At 40.4% G+C, this 23,368-nt stretch overlaps 1 protein-coding gene across 1 annotated transcript in view; it reads right to left on the bottom strand.

The window, feature by feature from the left end:
* cntn3a.2 (contactin 3a, tandem duplicate 2) overlaps positions 1 to 23,368 on the bottom strand; it is an 85,309-nt gene that overhangs the window by 22,778 nt on the left and 39,163 nt on the right. The window contains exons 5-11 of the mRNA XM_059527427.1: positions 19,687 to 19,779; positions 18,851 to 19,054; positions 15,915 to 16,017; positions 15,236 to 15,420; positions 6,050 to 6,186; positions 5,728 to 5,857; positions 1,399 to 1,549 (exon numbers count right to left, since the gene is read on the bottom strand). Of these exons, the coding sequence (XP_059383410.1) occupies positions 1,399 to 1,549; positions 5,728 to 5,857; positions 6,050 to 6,186; positions 15,236 to 15,420; positions 15,915 to 16,017; positions 18,851 to 19,054; positions 19,687 to 19,779 (1,003 nt within the window). The remainder of the gene's footprint in view (positions 1 to 1,398; positions 1,550 to 5,727; positions 5,858 to 6,049; positions 6,187 to 15,235; positions 15,421 to 15,914; positions 16,018 to 18,850; positions 19,055 to 19,686; positions 19,780 to 23,368) is intronic.

Below are 23,368 nucleotides of genomic sequence, written 5' to 3'. Positions count from 1 at the left end.
GACTTATTTTATACATTTAAATGTAGGTTATTATTTGAAAAAGTTTGAGGTTGGTATGATTTTTAAAATGTTTTAAGTGTCTAATGCTTAAGGCTGCATTTATTTGATCAAAAAATATACATATATTTTTTTAAATATTACAGTTTAAAAAAGCTTTTTCTGTTTGAATAGATTTCAAATCGAAATTTATTCATATGACGTAAAGCTGAATTTTCAGCATCATTACTTTCGCATCTTCAGTGTCACATGATCCTTCAGAAATCATTTTAATAGGATGATCTGCTGCTCAAGAAACATTTCTTATTACTAACAATGGTTGTACTGCTTTATATTTTTGTGGAAACTTTTTTTATTTATTTATTTATTCTAAAGTTCAAAAGAGCAGCATTTATTTGAAATAGAATCTTTTATGTGACAATGTAAAAGACTGTCACTTTTCATATTTTTTTTTGTGTCCTTGCTCAGAAAAATGATTAATTATATATAATTACAGAAGCCAAAATTTTGAACTGATTCTATATTATTATTATTAATATTGACATCTAAAGGAATTAGCGTTATATAAACGCAAAAACTGCTTAGTAACGTTAATCTATACTAAGGCAATGATATTTTGATAAAATATTAGTTTTATCTAGTTTTCTAGCAATTTTCTAGTGTTAAAAGCATCCCAGTAAATGGTAAATTTTTGTATCTTGTAATAAATACAAAATTATTCTCAAGCCTGGCTCAGTTTAAAAATGTAGTGGCACTATTAGTGATGGCATATAAATGTATAGCATCGTTTGATTCATGGAGAAAAAAATATATATATTCCTCCAGCCATGGTTATATATCAAGAGCTATTCATAATTTATCATCATCCAGAGTACCAGACAGCTAATGCTGGTAACCCAGTACTGGAATGTAAATGTTGTAATGCCATTCCCCGGCAATGCGCTTACAGTTAAATTGGACTTGGGACGTCTCACCGAATGCTCTCAAAACAAACAACTGTGGCTTAATGCAAATCTATTGTTTTCCCACAGTAGTTCTGCACCCTTGACAGGATTCTCCCCATACTATTTAATCCAGCTTCATTATAAAAAAAGAGCCAAGCTTGCGATCCGCCGTGCTTCCTCAAGTAGCCTCCTACCAGGAATCATTTCATACTTGACAGACTCAACCCAAAATGCCGAGCGACCTCCTGCCGGCCCGGCCTAATGGCCTGCTTTATAATTCATGAGTGTTATGGTCAGTGAGCTACCACAATTGGCAATGCAGCTTCCTTTTGATAATGGTTCAGTTGCAGGCTGTGCACAGATATTGTGAACATAGCAGGGCTGTTGGGGTGAAGCCTTGAATGATTAGATGGTCAAAAAGAGGAAAAAAGAGGAATTAAGGACATTGTATCTGTACCTCTCTGAGCTCTGCACTGGTTCGTTGCCTTTCCTCCACATGCTGATGGCTGTGGGAAATGCCTGTGGTCTGCACTCCATGGTGACTGTGCTGCCCGTCTTGGCTTTAAGCAGAGCTCTCAGAGGGCTTCTGGAAAAGTCTGGGGGCGAGGCTGTTGAAAAACACAGGGGTAAGAGAGTAAAACTGCCGCTTCAGGCATGGATGCCCTGCACACATTACTGTAAACAGACAGCAGGGCCGAAAGCTCATTCTCTTTGTGTTTGTGTGCATTGCTGATGTAGGACCATTTTAGCATTTTCTCTTACAGTTTGATGCAAATTCTGGAGGGGCTTCACTTGTACGGAATTATGCCAATCAGGTAAGACAATTAGTGATGAATGCAGTTTGCACGGAGCAGCACCTCATCGTGTGGGTGGTTCTGAGCACTAGGTTGTGCAAGATACAGATGACTACTGTAATCTGACCAGTCTTTGAGACCATACGAGAAAAAACAAAAAAACATACTTTTGGGATACATTTCAATAGATGATTTGCAAAAACAGAACTTTTGAAAAATGTAAAAACAAAAAAATAAAGTTATATATACAACAATGAAAACATTTAAGTCATTTTTGAGTAAGCTACCCCTTTAAAAAGGTTTAGTATAAAACCCTAAACATGTTTAAGGATGACTGATATTACACAGTCAGATGACACCAGTGTTTGTATAAGTTGTCCAGCTTTTAAAAGTAACCCTCATATGGAAGACATTTTCCGATAGTGATGATGCAATCCTAAAAGACCAGCACTAATTGGGTCTAATGTGTCTCCTCTGCCGAGAAGCAGTGTTTATCCGATGCTGTGAATGGGAAAGCTGCTTATGCACTGTCATAGCGAACATGCTGTGGCCTAAAGCATTGTTAAATAGCATCTCTATTACCTAATTAGCCCATGGAGGGTTGCTGGCTCCTACATAAACATCATTAGACAAGACCAGTGAAGGAATTGGCTGCAGTCAGAAAGCCGAGGTGTCCTTAATGACCTCTACCCACTTTCCACCATTTCTCCCTCTCTCCATCTCTGTATGAGCCGATGACAAAGATCTTTCTCTGCTCTTTGTCACTGTCTACTCTGAGGTTTTTTCACCAGTGAACCCCTCAGTTGTGGCTTTGTCATGTTGTCAACAGAGCGGCCACAGTTCCTCATCTCCCACCAGCCAATCAATAGTGGATTAACATTACTGAAAGTCACAGTGCCATGCCACCCCACTCTAAATGTTGCAAAATCAATGTTCTTATGGGAAATGTTGAAAAGGGGGCAGCTCCTCTGTGTGTGAGGCCATTTCAAGAGTTTATTTGCCTGTGAAAACCTCAGTGCAAACCAGTGGATGACAGCTGTGTTCTGATATTCATAATCAGTCACACTGCAGTTTGAACCTTTTTATTTTTTATTTGCAAACTGCACTAGTCACTTCTTTGTAGTGCCAACTGAACCAGTGACTCAGAGCTACATTTAAAAGTACTGTCTCAAAGTCTGCTCACTGTCATTTTTATTTAAAAAGAAAAACTCAAGCACACTGTAAAAGTATGTAAAAATGGAAAAATGTGCTCTAGTCTTAGTTTACACCTAAATGCTATTATAAGAGTTCCCAAAGTTACTTGTTAAAAGCGTGCAAATGAAGTGTTGATTTGTTTACATTTATTTTCCTGCAAATTAAAAATGCAATAGTATGATAAACAACAGTAGTATGAAAAAAATAAATCAATGTCACAATTGTCTACTGGAGTTTCATAATAAAATATATATATAAAAACAATAATATTTTTTTTTTCATTTTTCCAAACGGTAATATTTTTTATATTTCTCCAACTGTTTTACCTACATTAAAATAAATTATATATATATATATATATAAAGAAATGTATATTTATTTTTGTATTTTTTTATATCGTTACATCTACTCACAGGAAACCAACACTTAAACATTATAATTAGGGATGGGCGTTTTCCACAAATATCACATTCGAATATTTGAGCTCACAAAAAAACGAATATTCGAATATTCGTTTATTTAAATTAAGTTTAATGAGTCAGACGTTATTTTTCAGCAACATTTGTTTTTGTCATTTTGAACAAGCTTACAATAAGCTTGAACATTACACATCGTGTTTTGTAGCTGAAAACCTTTAACAATGCGTGCAAACAAACAAAAGTACAGATTAAAAGCAAAAAAAAAAGTGAACAAAGAAAAAACGTAAAGCAGCCTGCAGCAATTAGGCTATTGTACAGAATGTAGTTTACACTTAACTTTTAAACTGTCAGCAAATCTTTTTTGCTTTTTTTTCTATTGTTTCAAATGTTCTTGTTAAGAAATACGGGCATGTAAACATGATCGGGGGAAAGTCGGCTCCTTAGTCTGTTAACAATAAGGCCGGCCGCGGAGATAACGCGCTCTGACGACACAGACTTTGGCGGGACTCACAACGGTGTGCTAAGCGAATACGTTTTGTGAAGCGGTTCGTGTTTTCGTTTCACCACTGAATGGGATCCTCATCTGGTGGAATACATGGCTCCAGCAAGAACTGTTCCCACTCGTCTCGGCTGGACTCTCTGTAATCATCGCTGAAGAACTGGCTCAGCCTTTTCGGACGAGTGGGCATTGCATCTTCTTCATCGTGGCGACTGCATCCGCACCACTCGCATCAAGGAAAATGTTCTGATAATGTTCAAAAAAGTTTTTTTTTCTTACTTCTCTCATGTTTTCATCGAGAAACCTGAGATGTTTGTGCTGAGGGTCTAGGGCAGACGCGAGAAGAGAAGTTTTCACTGCATTCTCCAAGTTAGCGGTGTTTATTCTTTGCCTGAGAGATGCTGCAACAATGTTCTTTGACCACTTTCTGTGATTCTCCACGGCATATTTGAAGTACTAGAAGACCGCAGTTCTTTTAGGGGGCGTTCACATATCGCGTCTTTTGCATGCTCAAGTTCGTTATTTTCAATGTAGGCGCTCATAATGGAAGCGACGCGGTCGCGATGCGCACGCGGTGCGACGCGGTCCTGTTTTTTCCAGGCGCGTCCGAACAGCATCGAGTTAAAAACATCTCAGCTTTCAGAATGCCGCAAGCGCACCGCAGGTCATGTGACAAGAACTAATCATTCAGCTTCATCCTTTCCTGTAACAACGTTGAAAGCTCAGCCAAGATGAAGGAACAGCTGATCATAGCTGTATATGGATTGCCATTTTGAAATAAATTTAGTAGCAGAGCTACTGAAAGCGTTTTTTTTTTTGTGCTGCAAATCCATTTATCCTTTGCTGAAATTTCCGCGTCTTCATGGAGAGAACGCGTCGCCTCAGGAGCGCTTCTGCCCGAGCGCTTTGGAAAGAAGGAGAAAGCGGCGCGCATAGCCTTTTCCACGCCTTATTAGGCGCGATATGTGAATGGCCCCTTAATCATTCATTAATTATTTTTAGCTTGCATACACCTTCAAATATGCCCTGGAGAATCACAGAAAGTGACCAAATTAGGTTTTATTATGAACTTTTTTTTTTTTTTTTTGCGAAATTCGAATATCATTTTTACTTATCGAATAATTAGAGCAGAACGAATATTTGAATGTTCGACTATCCGTGCACATCCCTAATTATAATGTAGTTTTCATTACTTTTTTATAAGCTGGTATAATTTTATATATATATATATATATATATATATATATATATATATATATATATATATATATATATATTGATTTGAATTGAATTGCCTTTGTCACTACATTTAAAATACAACAATATTTTGTATGCTCTTCCAACACAACTATCATGAATACAGACACAAACAATAAATAAAATTACACCAATGCTTGTTCATAACAGTTCATAAATCTGGAGGCATGCTTTGATTGACCTGAAACATCTTCCTTATTTATGTTATCCTTATTATTATTATTATTATTATACTTAATATTATATTTTGTTAATGAAAAATGTCAAATGCATAATAAACATAATGATTTTACAGCCATTCAAACAGTCTCTTTAATTGTTGAAACACCATTAAGAAAAAAAATCATATTTATTTCTCATGTTTATTTAAATTAAATGTATTGCAGGCAACTGAATGGCAGTCAAAACAACAAAATAAAACAGCTTCACATTTATGTTTATATACAATAGTGGTTTTAGTATCTAGAAAGTTTAAAAATGTTATTCTGCACAATCAAAACTGCAACCAAAAAGCAGTGTAATGAAATGTAGTAGAAATGTTTTGTGTTCGCTGGTATTGTGCTGCAGAGTGAACAAAGGCACACGATAACTGGAAATGAGAAGGGTACAGGAGGTTCTCTTACCTAACACCACCAATTCGGCACCAAAATAAATGATTCCGTGTTTGTTCTCAGCGACACACTGATACATGCCAGCATCGGAGAGGTTCACGGAGCTGATTGTAAGGGCTCCGTTCTCTATCTGGATCCTGTCCTGTGAAACAGAGGAACAGCAATGATAATAATTTTAACATAGCTGTGCAATCAACTCCAACAACAGCGGCAGAGTTTTAGGCATTATATAATCAATATATATTTAACAGAGCTTCCCTGCTGAGGTTTGACCCAAGCATCTTTGCACTGAAATCCCTGTCTTTTTATGACTACACCATTGCTTGAATTTTACCTCAGCTGCCAGTAGTTCTCCATTCTTCAGCCAGCTGTATGAAGGCTTGGGCTTCCCATTGGCCTTACACTCCCAGAACAATCTCTCTTCAATTGACAAAGCATTGTCTCGCATCGTCTGAACCCACTGAGGCTTTGCTGAAGGGACAAAAGTCAATAATTTTTATCAATGAATTAATTAGTCATTCTTTATATATTATTTATATACGTTTTTGATCTTTTTTTATGGTCTTTGATCTCAGTTGTGATCATGTTGTCAACAGAACGGACACATTTTCTCATCTCAGTATTTTTCACATTTTATGCTCACCAAGGCTGCATTTGTTTGATCATAAATACAGTAAAAACAGTAATATAGTGAAATATTATTAAAAATGTAAATAATATTTTCTGTTTGAATATATTTTAAAATGTAATTTATTCCTGTGATCATTACTCCAGTCTTCAGTGTCACATGATCCTTCTAATATACTGATTTGCTGCTCAAGAAACATTTCTGATTATTATTCATTTCGACTTTTTTCAGGATTTTTTTTTTTTGATTAATTTTTTGATGAATTAAAAGAACATTAGAAATATATAATATTATAGTTTTATTAGAAATCATTTCTGATATAAATGCCTGTCACTTTCATCGGTTTAATGTGTACTTGCTGAATATAGTAAACATAAAATCTGTAGTGTGTAATCATCACATTCTTCACTGATAGGTTGACACAGGATGTTTTTTAATTCTACATGCTAGTTAATGTCTTAAGAAAACATTAGTTATGAAAAAGAAAACGTACTCGGTTACTAACGTAACCTCGGTTCTCTCTAGAAGAGGGAACGAGTACTGCATCTTAGCTAAGACGCTACGGGAAAAGTCTCTTTTCACGAAATACTGAAGCAAAAAAAAATACTTTAAAAAAAAATACTTCCCGCCGAAACGTGTGGCCCAACCCTATAAAAGGAGCTCGAAAAGGCTGACTCACCTGATTTATTTCATCGCCGAAGCGAACCAGAGAGAACCGAGGTTACGTTAGTAACCGAGTACGTTCTCTTACGAGAGTTCTCTCGTACTGCGTCTTAGCTAAGACGCTACGGGAACCCCATGTAAAACGCCGTGCGCGCAGGGATCACACACCAATAAACCTGAAGCAACGCCCAGGATTTACAGTGCACAGTCATCCGAGGGACTCACAGAGAGTCCAGGACAGGAGGGGGGGGGGGGGGGGAGCCCTCCGTCCCATATCTAGCAGCACCCGTAGATGCGGCAATACAACATCACACAGTCGAGGCAAGGCCTGACCAATGTGGCAATGCGGGTCTTACGCAATACTGCCCATATAACCGTTGGCAGCGCATAACGCTCACGAACTCAGAATTCCCATCAGGGCCCTGATTCAGCTATACCGACAGCAGCCTTGCTTGCAAGGCGGGAACCTCCTGGTTATAGAACCTGATAAATGTAGTCGGCGAGGCCCAACCTGCCGCCATACATATATCCTGCAAGGAGATCCCAGTAGATCACACTCACGACGAGGCGACGCCCCTCGTGGAGTGTGCTCTGACGCCCAGTGGGCACTGAAGGCCCCTGGAAGCGTAAGCTAACGCTATGGCGTCAACTATCCATCTGGATAGAGTCTGTCTCGAAACAGCCATTCCCTTGGAACGTCCACTGAACGAGACAAACAGCTGCTCAGTCTGACGAAAGACAGCGGAGCGAGACAAATAAGCTCTTAAAACCCTAACAGGGCAAAGAAGACTCGAGTCTCCATCCTCTCCTGACACCGACAGGGCAGACAGGGCAATAACCTGAGCCCGAAACGGCGTGTTGAGGGACTTTGGCACATAATCGTGCCTAGGTTTGAGTATGACCCTTGAGTCATTAGGCCCAAACTCCAAGCACGACTGGCTCACCGAGAGCGCGTGCAGGTCACCCACACGCTTCACTGAAGCGAGAGCCAACAAGAATACCGTCTTGAACGACAGATGCTGGAGGCTAATCGATTGGATAGGCTCAAAAGGGGGACCCTTCATGGCCTCCAAAACCGCCGCGAGGTCCCATATAGGGACTGACGGAGGTCTGGGAGGATTCAGCCTCCTAGCTCCTCTAAGGAAGCGGATGACCAAATCGTGCCTTCCTATTGACTGACCGAGCGCTGTTTCAGAAAACGCTGCGATGGCCGCCACATAAACTTTGAGCGTTAATGGGGCTCTGCCCTTATCCAACAGCTCTTGTAGGAAGGAGAGAACCTCCGTCACCTCACAACTAAGGGGTGAACATCCCCGAGCTGTACACCAGCTGGAGAACACCGACCACTTCGAGGCATACAGCCGTCGTGTCGACGGAGCTCTAGCCTGAGTGATGGTATTTAGCACTCCCACTGAGAGATCAGCGGGTAACCGTTGAGCGCCCACACATGGAGGGACCACAACTCCGGTTGAGGGTGCCAAATCGAGACCCTGGCCTGCGAGAGGAGGTCCCTCCTGGAGGAGAGGAGGTGATGTCTGCTAACCGCATCAAATCTGGGAACCATGGTTGGTTCTTCCAAAAAGGTGCTACAAGCAGTATTGAACATCTCGTTTCTCTCACCCATTCTATCACCCGCGGAAGGAGGGAGACGGGAGGGAAAGCATAAAGCGGGCAGCACGGCCATCTCTGTGACAGCGCGCTTTCGTTCTTGGAAAAGAACGCGGGGCAGTGAGCGTTTTCGTGGGACGCGAAGAGGTCCACCTCCGCCCTGCCAAATCTCTCCCACAACAGCCGGACTGTTTGCGGGTGTAGAGACCATTCGCCCGTGTGAATGTTGTTTCTGGACAGCCTGACTGGACCCAGATTCTGTAGCCCAGGCACATGAACTGCCCTCAGCGAGCGCAAGTTGCGCTGAGCCCAAACCAGGAGGCGTTCCGTCAGCCTGTACAGGTTTCTGGACCCGAGACCGCCCTGGCGATTTATGTAGGACACCACAGACATGTTGTCCGAACGGACTAGGATGTGGCGGCCCTTGATTCGGGGACAAAAGCGTGTCAGCGCGTTCTCCACTGCCAGCATTTCCAGACAGTTGATATGTTGGAGCTTTTCCCATTCTGACCACAGGCCAAAGGACGGTCTGCCCTCGAGCAGCGCTCCCCATCCCGAAGTGGAGGCGTCCGTCGACACCATCTTCACTTTCGAGGAAGTCCCCAGGTTTACACCTGATTGGTATCAGTCGTTTGCCCTGATTGACCTTGAGACGCAGTCGACCAGATACCCATGCTCCACGCGGTACCCGCGCTTTCAGCCAGCACTGCAGGGGGCGCATGCGGAGCAGGCCCAACTGCAGAACCGGAGATGCTGAGGCCATGAGACCCAGCATCCTCTGACATTCTCTGAGCGAAATGGTCGCGCCGCAGCGGAGAGAACTCGCCGCGCGCTGAATGCCCAACGTGCGCTGTGGTGACAGCCGCGCCGTCATGGAACGTGAGTCCAGAGCTAAACCCAAAAACAGTATCGTCTGACTGGGGTTCAGCGAACTCTTCGTCCAGTTGACACTGAGACCGAGTTTCTCGAGGTGATCGAGTAAACCGGCCCTGTGCTTCACGAGCTCCGCTCCGAACGGCAGGACTGCAAACTGGTATGCCTGGCCCTCGAAGGCGAATCTTAAATATCGCCTGTGACTTGACGCTATCTGTATTCGAAAATACGCGTCCTTCAGATCTATTGACATGAACCAGTCTCCTTTGCGAATATGCGCGAGGAGCTTCCTGGTCTTAAGCATTCTGAAACTGCGTTTCACCAATGCCTTGTTCAGCTGTCTTAGATCCAGTCTGGGCCTGAGACCCCCGTCTCTCTTGGGCACTAGAAAGTATCTGCTGTACAGCCCGCCCTCGCTTTGAGCTCGAGACACAGGCTCTACAACCCCTTTGCTCAACAGTTTTGATATTTCGGCCCGAAGTATGTGTGCTACTTCTGTTTTGACCGTGGTTTCGACGCGCGCTAAAAAGCGCGGAAGGCGTCGAAAAAACTGTAGCGAGTAGCCTCTCCTTATAATGCCTTGCACCCAATCCGAAACCCCTGGACGCGCTGACCATGCATCTGCATGAATGGCTAAGGGCTGGATGCGAAGCGCGCTCTGTTGACTGGGCAACGGCGGCGCTTCGGTGTGCTGTAACATGGGCGTTACGCCTGTGGCATTTGAGGCGGGGAGCGCGCTGATTACAGCGGGCAGATCGCTCCTCCTCGACCCCGTCCCGGCACTTAACCGATTGAGGGAGGGCTGAGCGGGTCCCGTGGGACTCGTGATGTCTGCGAGCAACTGTGGGCTGCAAGTGTGCACATTTACTGCTTTCGACTCGCTGTCTGCCTGGGCAGAGCGTACGTGCACGGGTTTCGTTTCTACAGAAACCACGCGCCGTGTGTGACATAGTGTTTGTGGGCACTGAGGAGTGGGCACGTTTACTATGTGGAGCGCGACCGACCTGAGTCGATCTTATAGGCGCTAGCCCTGTGTGCAGGGCTGTGCTTACATGTGGAGATGGGCACTGAGGAGTGGGCATCGTCACTACATTTATAGCAACATTGGCCGTGGCCGGACGAACGTGCACGGGTTTCGTTTTTACAGAAACCACATGACGCGTGTGACATAGTGATTGTGGGCACTGAGGAGTGGGCACGTTTACTATGCCGTGCGCGCGATCGACTTGAGTCGCTTTTATGGGCGCGAGCCCTGTGTGAAGGGCTGTGCTTATATGTGGAGATGGGCACTGAGCAGTGGGCATCGTCACTACATTTATAGCACCATCGGCCGTGGCCAGACGAACGTGCACGGGTTTCGTTTTTACAGAAACCACATGGCGCGTGTGACATAGTGATTGTGGGCACTGAGGAGTGGGCACGTTTACTATGCAGTGCGCGCGATCGACTTGAGTCGCTTTTATGGGCGCGAGCCCTGTGTGAAGGGCTGTGCTTATATGTGGAGATGGGCACTGAGCAGTGGGCATCGTCACTACATTTATAGCACCAGCGGCCGTGGCCGGACGAACGTGCACGGGTTTCGTTTTTACAGAAACCACATGACGCGTGTGACATAGTGATTGTGGGCACTGAGGAGTGGGCACGTTTACTATGCAGTGCGCGCGATCGACTTGAGTCGCTTTTATGGGCGCGAGCCCTGTGTGAAGGGCTGTGCTTATATGTGGAGATGGGCACTGAGCAGTGGGCATTGTCACTACATTTATAGCCCCATCGGCCGTGGCCGGGACACCAGAAATTACACCTTTTTCGGGAAATATCTGTTTTTTTTTTGTTTTGTTTTTTTGTGTGCAGGCACAAGCAGGCCACCGTACAGGCTTGCGCATTGCAAAAGATGCTGAAACAGTCACAATCCCTGGAACTGAAACAGCGGCGCGCTTAGGTGAGAGTTCGGCCGCGGCGACTCGTACACTGGCGCTTTCCTAGGATGGCTTCGGGGCTCCCGGTCTCACCGTAATCTTCTGCCGCGGTCCCCGCGTCGCTATCGCCTGTTCCACCAGCGGAAGTGACTGATAGTTCCTGTTTTTAGCATCATCAAGTGTGGAGAATGCTAGTGAGACAGACGAACGAGTTCGCGCTGAATATGGAGTGTTCCAAGCCTTTGCCACCTCTTCGTGAAGCTCAGGAAGAAATGAGGCGGGCTTTGAGACGTACGCTCATCTGAAAGGAAACTACCATCCAGCCGGGAACGAGAGGGGGGGGCGCTGGTGCAGACCACTCGAGGCCGAGACTCGTCGCGGCCAGCGTGAGCACTCGCCTCGGCTCCTTCTCGATGTCAGCTCGTTTGCTGGGCTTCTGAGCAGAAGGTGCGAGATCCTCGGAGTGCGGCGCCTCAGCACAGCGGAGAATGCAGGCTCAGAGAAAAGGCCAAGCGAGTCCTCAGAGTCACCATGGCAACAGCTCGCAGTGAGGGCATCCGCCGTCAGCGAGCGCGAGCGCTGCATGATCTTCACCCAGGCAGGAGACACAGATGACGTACCGGTCTCCCTCGCTGAGTGGGGCTCTGACGAGCCGCAGGAAGGCATCTTAAAAAAGACGCAAGCTCTTTTACGAGTGTGTGTCGCAGGGCGAACACACACACACACATAAAGAACAGCTGGATATAACAGAATTGAAAGGATATGTGTGCCGGACAGCACAGCAGGAACGGCAGTAGAAGGCGGCGAAGGCCAGCAGCTATAGAATGGCTCGTCCCGCTGAGATGCTTCTCAGACGGCGCTTGCTTCCTCCGTGATCCAGCGATGCGTGAGCTTCGCTGAAGAGATGAAAAATCAGGTGAGTCAGCCTTTTCGAGCTCCTTTTATAGGGTTGGACCACACCCGTTTCGGCAGGAAGTGGCATGAAGGGCGCAAATCGCCCTTATTGGTCTGATATTGCATAAGCCTGCGCTCGATAGGCTGTGCACTTGCCGCAGAGCAGCCAATGAGCGAGTGAGCCGTCTCGCCTATGGCTGTGTACTGCTGCAAATGCGCTTTACAAAAATTCAAAATTAAGGATAATTTTTTGCTTCAGTATTTCGTGAAAAGAGACTTTTCCAGTAGGGTCTTAGCTAAGACGCAGTACGAGAGAACTCTCGTAAGAGAATAACACTGTTATAACTATTATATTGTTATTTTAAAATGAAAATTCTTCTCTGCATTCCTCCTCTTTTCAAGCTTGCCTCCTTGTTGTCTAATAAACACAGCATTGTGTATTACGATTATTGTTGGCTCTTTGACAAATTGCTTTGTTCCTCTTTTGTAACTCGCTTTGGATAAAAGCCTCTGTTAAATGCATTAATAAATATAGTACCATGTCTTCCAAACTCAATGAAAACATAATTGTTAAGGCAAGCACTGTTAACATTGATTACTGCTTAGTTATTTACTGTATATACTTATTGTATTTCTAAATTAATTCTTTTCTTACAATAAAAACATACATTTTTGGGCCATATATAGGGTCTAGAGAATCAGAGAGACTTGTGCTAGTGCTCTGGTAACTGGTAAAAACCTCCAACCGAACAATGATTTTAGGGTTTGACTTTGCTAAAACATGGCCACTCTTTTATCCGATTAATTGCAAGCACAAAATGTCAATAAGCACTTGATCTACCCGTCTTCCTGCCAATTGAAAAGGTGACAGGTTTCCATTCATGTCTCCTATCCGGTCTAGATTCATGATTGAACCGTCAAGCATGGTTCTATAATGTGGCACACTTGTCATGTTCAGCGTTGTTGATTTCTACCAATCACACAAGAACTGTGCAAGCATGCCTATAGATGAATCATCAATCACCATTCCCGCTAATTGAGCTTGCAGGTTTTGAGGCAACTAAGCACTTAACTGATCGATCGGATTCACAAACTGATTGACTCATCAAGAAAACTGATCAGCTCTGGTTTCCCAGGAATTAATTAAACCCAAACAACTATGAAACACAAGAGCTGACCAACCTGACAACTGCTATCACTTCTTTTTTTACATTCTGGCCTTTTTTCAAAGAGCTTGGCATAGTGCATTATGCAAGGACGCTCGCACTCTAACAGCGCTGCGAAGAAAAGCTTTTTTATGTTTTTTTTATCGTTTGTGGAGGCCGGGTCTTTTCAGAAGAAGGTTAGAGTTGCACCTGCCCCTCTAACCTTCTCAATAAGTCATACACAAACCTTGGGAACGAACGAACGAACTTGCATTCACAATAACAGCATTTCATCTGGGAACTTAGAAGTGGTGGGTACACAAATGTGAGTGGAAGGAGCACCTTTGAAATCCCAGCTGTCTAATGCAATAGCACTGTGCTGATTTGCGCCACAGTTTTGTGGCAAGTGGTTTTCTTATCTGTATTATATATCCATTTATTTGAATCAATAACAACTTATGTGAAAGATATTAAGTAGCATTTCTGCTATCAATTAGCATGAGAAACGTGCTATTTCCATCTTGCTATTCAATAATTTAAGCACGCAATGGTTGGTAATTCTGCACAAAGTCAGTGATCTCCACATCATTAGGTTGAGGCCTGTTCTTCTTGTTATTGTGTAGATGGAAAATGACAGAGCCAAGGAGGTAATGATTCTCGAATGCTTGCTTCTAGTGCATAATAGTCCTTTGAGTCATGTCTCTCCTGCAAAAATGGGCTGGTTAAGTTCCAGGTAGACCTGCAATTTGTCCATATTTAAAACAATATCCCTTTGAGCCAGACTTTGGTGTCAGATTTGGAACAGAAGCTTTATCTTATAAAACTAATGCAAAATAATGAATAAATTGGATAGAGAAATGGCAAAGATAATAAGAGCTGACCTAATTTCAGCGTATGAATTGCTAATAATGAGCAGTAATATTAACTAAAATACAATAATTAATAACACACCAGAGGTGAAATAATGATTATATCTATCTATATCTATCTATGAATGATTTGGCTCTATAAAACTGTAACTTATGCCATTTGATACCTTTCTGGATCAACGAAAGTGTCTCAAATTAGCATTTAGCACCGCTGAGTCTTGGCACGATGCAACATCACGCTGCCAAATCCATTATGCTAGCTAGGTTTATTTTGGTCTTTACCATGCGGTTACAGAAACTATAAGAAAGTCCAGACAGGGCAGAAAGTAATCAGAAAGCAATTCACTGCATTTGATAAATGACTGAACTGGCAGGCTTCCTCATGGTAAACACTGGCAAGAATTTGAATCGTCATGACAAAAATAATACCCATTAAGTGCATTTTAAATTATTAGCAAGCATTAATTTCAATGACAGAGAAAACGATATGGCAAAGATGACCGGCTTCTGCAAATCCTACTAATATCCAGTCACTGAGCAATAGTACTTTGAAATAATGACAAATGCGAACAAAATAAAATCAAACAATGAATAAGAAAATCATTTGTATCTACATACAGCGCCACTTACGCAATGTACTTTTTTTCAGTAACATAATGTTCCTGTCAACTCATTACCACAATTTCAGAGCAATTTTTACAGAAGTATTTATACAATGTCAAAGGAAGATTAAAATATTTATGTGATTAGGTAAATGCAGTGGAAAACTACCTAGTCTGCATCCATTTCACTGTAAAACTCCCAATACAGTGATTTATTACAAGAAACTGCTGTGACATTTTGCAAAATCCAGGTTATTTTTTTGGCGAAAATTAATCATACCATGTGCACTGAACATAAAAGGTATAAGTAAAATAATCATACCATGGAAAGACAGTCGTCCTTGAACTGAGTTCTTTCCCATCTTGTTCTCAGCCACACATTCATAGCCTCCGGCGTCCTCCTGCTGGAAACTGGGAATCTCCAGAACTACATTTGAGTTCTTCATCTTCACCTTGCTGGGAAATGGCACTCCATTTGCTCTCCTCCATGTTATCTCCGGAACTGGGCTGAATGTATGAAAAACTATGGTAAGTAATCTTGCAAAAGAGAAAAATGTAAAAGCTACATAGAGAAAAAAAGAAGAAGGAAAGAACCAAGCACGGAGAGAGAGAAACAGAAAAGATGAAGATAAAGAACAGAAATTTTGTATAATATCATTATATTGTAGATTACTGTTGTTCCTCCTCATATCTCTGCTAAAAAATACTAAATGAGTTACATTTCCTCATAAGACACCATCTCATTTCTTTTTGCAAGGAATACGTATATGGCTCATCCACTAATGGGATCAATTGAGAGAGAAAAATTGCCTCAAGGCAAAAAAGAGACTGTTATATGGTATTTTCCAAACAGGTTTTGACAAGCATGTTTAAAAGGTGGCGAGAAAAGGGCCAAGATGAAAAACATTAAGCTCAGTGACAGAGTACCATTAAAAGTCAAGGTAGCCATAAAGGAAGAAAGCGGCATCAGTAACTACAAAAGGGTGAGGAATCACACTTACTTCCCCAAAGCAAAACACTCCAGTGTCACAACTGATCCCTTTGCAGCTGGAACCATGTCAGAGAAATGAACCTCTATTTTCGGCTCATATTCACCCATTACGCCTATAAAGTAAAAAAAACTGCTTTATTTTTATTCATAACTCATTCACTGATGTATAATAATAGTGTAACACTAATATTATTAGTAGGTGAACAGCTTTTTTTTTTCTCCTGAGAACAAACAGCTAAAACAAAGGCAACTAATTATTCATATCATCATCTGGAGTCTGACACATCTGGAGAGGTGTGGTGTTTGCTGCAGTTTTTACAGTGTCGGTAAATATTGTATCCAGCCATTGTTTGTGTTTACTTTATGGCAAAGTATATTTAAGACTGTGAAAGTGTTTCTTAAGAGTAATCAGGGATGTCTAAGAAACTCTGACTTCTAAAAAACACTGTTTGAAACTAATTTACACTGTCTAGTTATGTTAAAAAAAGTGTTTGCATGGTTAACATGCTGTCAAGTCGACACCAGAGAAAGTGTTTTCGGTGTTGCTTTCAAATCTTAAGCAAATTAATTAGTGTTACATTTAAAGTCTAAATAAAAAGAAAGAGATATAAATCATTAATGCATTATTCAAAACATTTATTGCACCATTGGAACCGAGTGCCAACCAAGGTTATTATGCTCTCAAAAAATGATTCTCCAGCACTGTTCAGTTTATTTAAAAATAAATAAATCATTTTCATTTAACACCATTATATTAGGTTTCCCATTTAAACAATTGCAATGTGTTAAACTGACTTGGTTCAACTCAGTATTTTCATTTTGAAAGAACATGTTTCAATCAAGCAGACCAAAAATAAGATTTGATGCTTGTTCAGTTTACTTAAGTAAATTAAGTTAATCCAACAGGAGGTGGATTTACCCATCCCATCATGCTTTGGACTGGGCTGGATAAGGAGAGTAAATGTTGAGTATATTGTTACGAGAGGGGCAGGGCGGAGAGTCGTGGGATCGGAGTAAGGCCGGTGGTGTAAATGTTAATGCACGACACCTGTGCCCCTCACCGGACTCACAGAGTCCCACGGAGGAGCTCCAAAAGGATAAGAGGAGGAGTGTCGACAGTGGAAGACGAGAGAGGACCAGGCATGGATTTTATTTTGTGTTTTGGTTCTGTTTGAGCGTGACAGTCATCCACGAGGGGCTGTTGTCCTCTTTTTTGTTTATTTTATTGTTAAATATTTAGTTGGTCGCTGGTTCCAGCCTCTTTCTTCCCGTGACTACAAACTTTGTTACATTAGAGCCGAAACCCAGGAGGAAGGAGGGACATGCTGCCAGAGATCCCTCACTGCTGTGGTGAATCCACAGTAACGTTGAGCAAGGCGAAGAAGTCTGCTACCATGGAAGCTCGAGGCGGTGGGCTGGAGTAAGTTGTCTGGGGAGCGGACGAACTCATGGCCGGCTGCCTGAGATGTGGAGGGACAGCTGCCATCCGTGAGGGAGCGGAGGAGTCACCGCCATTCACCTGAGGCTGGAGCAGGGAACGGGGGACTCCTGCCAGCGGCCCAAATCCGTAGGAGTCGTCACCGTCTACTGGGAGGCAAGGGACCGTCGGGTCGGGCCGTCTACCGAGAGCTATCCAGTGCTGGAGTTCTTCCAGCTGGTCGAGGGCTGAGCGGCAGTGTGTCTGGGAACCGGAACAAGAATTTTTTGTTCTTTTTCCTCTCTCCCCTCTCTTGTCTCTGTCTGTCCTCATCCTTCCGTCCCTTAACTCTCGCCTCGTCTGTCTGTCCATACCTCTAGGTACACCACGATTGCCCGGAGAGCCCTGGGAGGGAGCGAGGCTGGTGGAGCTTTGGAGGGATAAAAGGAGGAGTGTCGACAAAACTGTCTTATGGCTATGCCTAACAAGTTGGCTAATGAGTGAATATCCTCAGGCGTGAGCAGTTCCCCACCGAACACGACTCCAGCTCGGACACGAGAACCAGCGCGACGCAGCGCAGTTACGGTGAAAACAGAACAACAGAGACTGGTTAATAACACGTAAATTACTTCTGTTTAACGTTTAATTTTTAGTTTTATTGTTTGTTAAATGAGTTTAAATATGGGCAATATGTATAGCCTTTTAAAAACGATAAAAACAATGCTATAAATGATAATTAAAGGAAAATAAAGGAAGTTAACATGCAAACCATTTTGTGGATTATGAGTGGATTATTTTAGAAAAATTTAGAGGATTTAAGTTAATCTGTAAACATTATTAAGTGTATAAGGTAAAAAATAAGCAAGTACTATAGTAAAAATTAATAAAATTTATCTGGGTTAAATCAACCCCTTGGTAAAATTAACACAAGATGGGTTCTGTCCTATATTTACCCAGCCCTTGGGTTAATAACAACACAAATTGGGTTGTTTTTAACCCAGTTTTTTTTAGAGTGTGACATTTACATAGAGTAATATTTTTTTAAAGTTTAGTTGGTAATCTTTTTAAATCATATCACTTGTGAATGTATCTTCTTAATTATATGTGTTAATATTGTATGGTGTACTCTGATGGTAGGGTTAATTAAGAATCAAATTAGTGAAACCCAATTATGGACGGACACACACACACACACACACACACTTACAAACACACACACACACACAAAATACTAGCCAATGGTGGTAATATTGTAAAGGTCTTCTCAGAGGGTTAATTAAGTTAATCAAATTAGTGAAATCTAATATGGAACTAATTTAATATCCTGCTGCTTCATTTATTAAAAAAGAAACATTGAACCTTAGTCAAATATATATTTATTTAAATGAAGTAGCAGGATCTTAAATTAGTGCCAACAAACCTGATGCTGAACTGCATCAACAGGTCAATCAAACCTTTCAGTGCTATGCTGTGATTTAGCTTGTGTCTAATAAATTGCCCAATGAAAAACAAAAGAAAAAGATATTTACCATCGGTTCGCAGTACCAGAGGGGTTGGGGAGCTGAGGACTTTGCCTTTAGTGATGCGGTTTACCACCACGCATGTGTAGTTACCCACATCTGAGGGCTCGACTTTGGCGATGTAAAGGTTTCCCGTCTCCTGAGAGACAAAGCGACGATTGTCTTGCTGAACAAAGTAAGGGTACTCATTAAAGACCCATGCAAATGAGAGATCTGGAAAGGAGATGGGGGAACAAAACATATAGAAAAATTAAGAACAAAAAAAACCAAACACTCTTGGGAATTTAAATGAGGAATTCTTTGTAATTTATGGTATAATCATTAGGGCACCGATAACATTTTTCTTTTCAAATAGCACTTTTGAAATCTGACCCAGGTGTATCTAAAATCATCAAAGGGTAATAAGAAGCTTAAGTGGTGATAAACGCTTCTTTATAAGACACTAGGAAGAATGTCAAGACAAACAATATAAAAAATGTAAAATAAAAACTTGACATAGTTGTCAGGCGTGATTCAAATATCAAAATGAACTTGAAAAGAACCCACACACTCACTTGAAAGACATTAAATCTTTCAAATCTGTAAACATTTTTAGAGGCCACAAGGTGCAAAAAAAAAAAAAGAAGAAAAAAGAAAAGAAAAAGAACATTATTCATTAAAAAGTTAATTCTATGGTCTCCAAAAATTATTTAAGACAAAGCATGCAAGCTCTGACCATTAAAAAAAAAATTAAATCTCATGGATCACACTGATAAAAGTCAGAACACTGTATTTTTCACATGTGCACAGCATATTTATGCTAGACTAGACTATAAACCAAAAAATTAACACTATAAATGCCTTACCTCCTGCATATGATGGTGTACCACAAAGTAAAACGACACCCTGGCCTTCTCGCACAGAGACAGCACTCCTGGTTTGAGTTTTTAAATTCAAGTCTGAATGGCATGAAAAAAAAAAATGTCAGAAGATACAGCAGAGCAAGCTGAAGCTCTGAGAGCTCTGAAAATGCCTTAGAGATTATTTATTTTAAGTCATATATATATATATATATATATATATATATATATATATATATATATAAATATTGCAAATTATTAGGTCAACTGGCAACATGATTGGGTATAAAAAGAGCCTCTCAGAAGTCAAGATTGGCAGAGGATCACCAATTCCCCTAATGCTGCAACGAAAAATAGTGGAGCAATATCACAAAGGAGTTTCTCAGAGAAAAATTGCAAAGAGTTGAAGTTATCATCATCTACAGTGCATAATATCATCCAAAGATTCAGAGAATCTAGAACAATCTCTGTGCGTAAGGGTTAGGGCTGTAGCTATCTAATATTTTAGTAATCGAGTATTCTACCAAAAATTCCATCGATTAATCGAGTAATCGGATAAAATGTGTTTTTGCTTAATTAAAGTACAATATTAATTTTGAAAGAGAAAATAAGACTCCTGGGTCTTGTGACGGTCAACATGGATGTTAATATGCACACATACGCACAAACACACACCGAGACTGTTTGGTGATACAGAGTTTATTGTAATTATTGATCAGAGAGTGAATGAAATACCTGTAAACTATGTGTATTGTTCCCGTGTAGCGTTTGTCCCGTGATTTTTAGAGTCCTGGTAAGAAACAATGGCAGGAATTATTGGTTCCGCTTAGGGTGGGAATCTACCATGTATTAATTGAGCGTGTTTCCAAACGAACATATTAAATGGCGGAAGTCTCCGCGTTCAGCGCAAATCCCACCCTGCAGCTGATTCTACGGCCGGTGACACACTGGCTGCGTGGCGTGAGCGTGGCATTTCTGCTGCATGTCAGTTGCGTGACGGCTGCTTCGCGTTTTCTGTGTCTTTACACCAGAATCGTGCCTGACGCGGCGCTGGCGCAATGCTGCTACTGTAGGTGACATAGAGGGAGGCCGCCGAGGTGCAGATAGACCAGGATCTTGTCTTCACGACAACAATATCTATACTTCATGTTGAGCATAAATATAAAGGAATAGTAGGAAATAATAGGAAAAAAAACAATTGTAATTCAAACGCAGCTCCCGTCGGCATTTAAACAGACCTTTGCTCTTAATTCCGATTAGTCCAATGCAATAACGAAATCTGAGCAGGTCTAAAAACTGAAACTGTTGATGCTGCAACTTTACACTTTGTAAAAGTTAAATATATATTTTTTAAATATGAGCAGGCCTACAAGCTGGGATTGGTAATGCTGCACTGTAATCGTAGTTATTTATTTATATTTTTCATTATATTTTATTATATGATATTGGTTGGAGTAATATATTTTATATATATTAAATTAAATTAAATTAAAATGTAAACAAATTGTTAGAAAAAGTTTATAGTAATGAACAACCTGCAGTTTAATGTTTGCATTTCTTTCCCTTACTGTACCAAAAATGAACCGAACCGTGACTTTAAAACCGAGGTACGTACCGAACCGTGATTTTTGCATACCGTTACACCCCTAATATATATAGTTTGTTTAGGACAATTACAAGGTGTTCAGATCACTGTGTTAACTGTTAACTGTTTTGAGAACAGTGACCAGAGTTTGTAGAAATGTATCAAATCGATTGACCTTATTTTACCTTATATGAAATGTGCACTGCAAACACGAGCATTATTTATGATCATCTCCGTCCAGTCTGTACGCCGTATTGCATTCAACCACAATTGTCTTCTTGATTTCTGTGAAGGAATGTCTGCCGGGATCCGGTAAAACTTTAGTTTTGAACAAAAAGTGCTGTTCCTTCTATTCTGGCAGCCAAAAACCAAACAAGAAGACATTTTAAAGTCAAAACCTCAAACTTTTAGCGCACCTGCTATGAGTTCTGCCTTATGTTTTGCCTCCAGCTAGAGCGGTGACGTCACAGTGATGTAGGCGATTAAGGGGTCTATACGGTCTATTTAAACTGACCAGTGTAACCTGGTGTTTGGTTGACTGTACTTTATTTTAATAATGAACAGACTGTGATGTAAGTTTGAAATTAGAATGCACTTTAAATGTTCTGTGTCATTTATACCAAACACAAATGTTGCTGGTTGCTAGTGTGTTTGCAGCACTACTGTTATTTATTTTTTATATATTTATATAAAATATATTTATATTTTATATTTTTCAGTTTAATTGATTTTTATTTCTAAAATTGTATTTATTTAAATGTATATTTAAGTTTACATTTATGTTCCAACAAACTTGAAAAATTCTACTTGATAAATGCTTTAAAACTTTTATGTAAATGATACTCTTTTATGTATATATATATATATATATATATATATATATATATATATATATATATATATATATATATATATATATATATATATATATATATATATATATATATATATATATATATATATATATATATATATATATATTCCTGTTTTATATATTTAATACTTGGTCAGTTTATTGATTTTGTTTGGTTAACTTTGGATACATTTTTTATTTTAATACCGTGCAGTGCACAATATTAAGATTCGAGAGATGGTTCAAGTCAGTGCTCAATAAATGATGATAAGTTTAGAAATGTTGTGCATCCACTTAATATTAGTGTGACATTTTAGCATGCAAATGAAGGGGAAACCTTCAAGATATCGGCCCTAAAAATCAGCAGCACATATCGGCCATCGGCTGACCCTGACTTCTAAACATCGGCATCGACTATAGAAAAACCCATATCGGTCAATCTCTACATAAAAGTATTTATGTATGCACTTAATAAACATTTCAATTTAAATGTAAAAAATAAAATAATAGATACATGTACAGTGACAATAATTTTAGTTTCAAAATAATATTACATGTAGTCCTAAATATTTATTTCCAATTAGTTAAATCAATGTAATGAATTGAAAATATTTAATATATCATTAATTACATGCAACAAAATCAACTTACAGACTAAACATTTTGTGAATCTTTATAAACATTAATAATTTTTAAAGTCATTCATACAAATCCAATACGTTAATAATGTTAGTTTTTAGTGTCTATACCAGAGGTGCCCAGATGTTTTACTATAAAAAAAATAATTAAAATAAAAATCTGTGGCAGGTAAGTGCATAGTGAGAATTTTAGTTTAATAATATATGCCATACAGTATACTGTATATACACAGATATGCACAGGCTTCTTTTGAGTCAAATTGGTTAAATGTGTTAAATAAATGATATGGAATTTAACATATTTAATGACTGAAATTAATTAAATGCAATTAAATCAAATTAATAATAACCCAATATTTAGAATCCAAAAAGATTTGTAAAAAGTTGTTAACACTGTACGCATTTAATATAATATAGGGTCCTACCACATTCAAGGCCCAGAAAGGTAGAACAATTGTAATAACAAAAGTTATTATTATTTTTTTTTTTGCGCACCAAATTTTTTCTCTTACATTTATAAAATTACAGTTCAACTGCTGATGTCACATGGACTATTTTGTCTATGTGTTTTGGTACCTTTTTGGACCTTGAATGTGGTAGGACCCTTGCTGT

The sequence above is a fragment of the Carassius carassius genome, chromosome 37 (genome assembly GCF_963082965.1).
Source record: "Carassius carassius chromosome 37, fCarCar2.1, whole genome shotgun sequence".
Classification (NCBI taxonomy): Eukaryota; Metazoa; Chordata; class Actinopteri; order Cypriniformes; family Cyprinidae; genus Carassius; species Carassius carassius.
Note: the sequence above shows the minus strand (reverse complement) of the source record. Positions and strands in the feature narration are given on the sequence as shown.